A 3,264-nucleotide genomic window follows, 5' to 3' on the forward strand; every position below is an offset into this window, starting at 1 on the left:
AACAATGCTTCCACCATGGCAATTGCATATTAAACTAGCAAAATGATGGCAAGTAATCATCGAAGACTTGAATCACTTAGAGAAAAATAAGGAAGACTCCTCCATTCTACAAAGCAAAGCAGCATGATAAAAGATATTTGTTGATAAAGAATGAAATTTATCATATTTCCATAATAAAACTTATTCATAGAGAAAATTCAACTTCTTTTTCAATTTAATTTTCTTTCTTTGCCTCCACAAAAGACCAGGAAAGCAGTGCTCTATGCTGCAGTGGTTCTTCAATATTTCGTCTTCCATTTCTACAACAAAACTATTTTTTGCGAGATATCACACAGAAACAATGATCGTTAGCGGAAAATAGATCAAATAGTGTAAACCAGGATTTCAAGGCACTGTAGGTTCAACAAATACAACCAAGTTATATAGATAGGTACAAACATATAAAATAAATAACACACATAACAAAATCATGAAAGGCATGGCATCCATAAACATTTTAACACTTTAATACCTCCAATAGCAAAAGGTTGTTGCACTATAGTTCCACCAAGAGGAACTCCATAAATTTGGCCACCTTCATATTTGTCCCAACCACCAACAATCAAGCCAGTCTCTAAGAAATTCTGTCAATGAGAGTAGGCTTACAATAAGGCCAAATCTATCTAATGGAAGAATTTATGGAGAATATGAAGACAGCACGCAAAAGTCAAAACAGAGCATCCATCAGGTGAACACAATGCTAAAGCCTATTAATTTAATTTTAAACTTCCCCAGCTGCCCCATATACTCACAATAAATTAAAATAACAACTAAGTAACAGAAATCGAAAAACTTTCAAACTTCAAACAATCAGCTATGTGAATTCCTTTGGAATTCATATTTAGTGAAATCAAATGCAACAGTAACAAAATAAAAGCTGCCATTCAATAATAATGTTGCAAAATATATGCTATTATAACAGTAAGGTAGGTTTGGAAGAATACAATTTGCAAATATTTTGCCATTATGGTCGACTAAGTGAAAACCGCAGACAAGATAATTCTTCTCACAATAAGATGCAACTTGGCTTTTGTGATCTTGTAAGATTTAACAATCATTAACAGGTAGATGTCTGGCATCGGCTACTAGAATATTGGGTAGCAGACCAATCATGAATTGGCCTTAATGATAATTGCCAAGTATGTGAGATGGGAGAGAATGATGGGCAATTATGTTTAACAAACTACTTCGTGGGCAGTCTTCTTAGAGGGGAAGAGGATTGTGGGAGAGATGTGGGAGGAAATTGGACAGGAAGGCTGCCATTGTCTTTCGGAGAGTGCTAGGTCTCTTAATACTCCGTGTTTCTTGTTCATATTTTCATACCATTCTCATACTTCATAAAGGATATCATACTAATATAAGGTCAGGTCCCACTAAAATAACATAGTTTCTACTTCTGTTAGCTCTTGAATGAGCAGGTTCCTACCACAGAATTACATACTGAAACCTGACCATGTAATTAACAGAGAAAAACTTGGAAGTCAAACCTTGTTGTTATATGAAAGAAGCCGAACAAGGTTGGCAGCAACTTTGACTGTTGCAGGTTGTCCAAGCTGTATACTATACAAACAGAAAACTAACAGTGAGGTAAAAAACAATTTAGATACACACGATTTTACTCTCAAAATTATTTTACAACAGGATAGTATTCAATGAGGGAATAAACAATAAAGTGACTTACGTGTGTTGATGAAGGAAGTAGCGAACATAGTCAGAGACAACCTGAGAATCTGCAGCCTGCAAAAAGAATGCAAGTGATCGTTTTTAGGACATGAACCAGCATCATTTCATGCGGATTTCTGGAACCATTACTGCATCATTATGTTACAACTCATGAGCATGCTCAGTGGCATGCCAAAACAAGCTAGATAGAAAATAAAGTGTTGTGACATGACTTCGAATCTGTACCAAGATAATTTAGTATCAGCGAGGAAAAAAAAGAACACTAAATACTAGCAAAACATGATGCAAGAAACTGATAAGGTGCACCTAAATATCCGAAAGCTCACTCTCCACCAATACACTCAGTCAAAAACAACCACCACAGCTCAAAATACCATCCTTATGAACTCGAAACAAAAAAAATATATATATTATCAAATCAACAATATGAAGATCAAAACTGCATAAATACATCAAGTACAGCATGTCAATAACAACACAAGACTCAAATCCAAGCTAAAACTAATTATACTAATAATGATAAAACACCATAACCAGTCATTAACCAACCAAAAAACATTAACACAATAGCTCCATGATAAAGAGAGCAATACCGATCCAGAGCGACAGACGTAGACATTATCAGTAAGTTGTGTGATTTTATCCGAAGCGCGGTTAGCAACATACACTCCTGAGCATAAAAATTAACATTTAGATATGAGATCAAATTTTAGTCCCAAATACGAACCAATCCAAATTCCGAACAAATAATTTTCCAAAGCAGCAGTTCCCGAAAAAATAAAAATTAAAGATAAAACCCTAATTTGAAAAAGGTAGGGTTTTTCTTTAGATAGAGTAGTATTACCGGTGCTGGTGCGAGAATCGGCGCCGAGGACGACGCCGCCGTTGTACGTGACGCCAATGATGGTGGTTCCCATGGAATGAGGGGCATTGAAATCCATCTTCTGATCCATTGTTGATCAGTGAGTGAGTGAAAGGGGTTTTAAGAGTTCGATGCCCTAAGCTCTCTCTCAAGTTTTGAAGCAGTGCAAACGAATTTGGGGACACAGCACAACAATTACAAACACGACCTCCCTTTTTTCTTTCCCTTTTTTTTATTTTTCTTACTTCAATCTCCTCATCGACTTGCTGCTCAAGTTTTCCTTTCTTTTCCTTTTATTTTCTTTAATAGTAATTAAAATAAGAGAAAAGGACAAATAGGTCCCTAACCTTTTGTTCTGCGGACATTTTTGTCCCTGACCATTGAAAAATACTTTTAAGTCCCTGACCTTCACAAAACTTGTGCAAACGAATTTGGGGACACAGCACAACAATTACAAACACGACCTCCCTTTTTTCTTTCCCTTTTTTTTATTTTTCTTACTTCAATCTCCTCATCGACTTGCTGCTCAAGTTTTCCTTTCTTTTCCTTTTATTTTCTTTAATAGTAATTAAAATAAGAGAAAAGGACAAATAGGTCCCTAACCTTTTGTTCTGCGGACATTTTTGTCCCTGACCATTGAAAAATACTTTTAAGTCCCTGACCTTCACAAAACTTGGACG

The 3,264-nt window shown here is 35.7% G+C and overlaps 1 protein-coding gene across 1 annotated transcript in view; it reads right to left on the reverse strand.

Annotated features, from left to right (window-relative positions):
• LOC107623430 (proteasome subunit beta type-6) overlaps window positions 1-2,865 on the reverse strand; it is a 3,996-nt gene extending 1,131 nt beyond the window's left edge. The window contains exons 1-5 of the mRNA XM_016325680.2: window positions 2,567-2,865; window positions 2,316-2,392; window positions 1,721-1,776; window positions 1,527-1,599; window positions 512-623 (exon numbers count right to left, since the gene is read on the reverse strand). Coding sequence (XP_016181166.1) covers window positions 512-623; window positions 1,527-1,599; window positions 1,721-1,776; window positions 2,316-2,392; window positions 2,567-2,675 — 427 coding nt within the window. The 5' untranslated portion in view covers window positions 2,676-2,865. The remainder of the gene's footprint in view (window positions 1-511; window positions 624-1,526; window positions 1,600-1,720; window positions 1,777-2,315; window positions 2,393-2,566) is intronic.

Source organism: Arachis ipaensis, chromosome B10 (genome assembly GCF_000816755.2).
Source record: "Arachis ipaensis cultivar K30076 chromosome B10, Araip1.1, whole genome shotgun sequence".
NCBI lineage: Eukaryota > Viridiplantae > Streptophyta > Magnoliopsida > Fabales > Fabaceae > Arachis > Arachis ipaensis.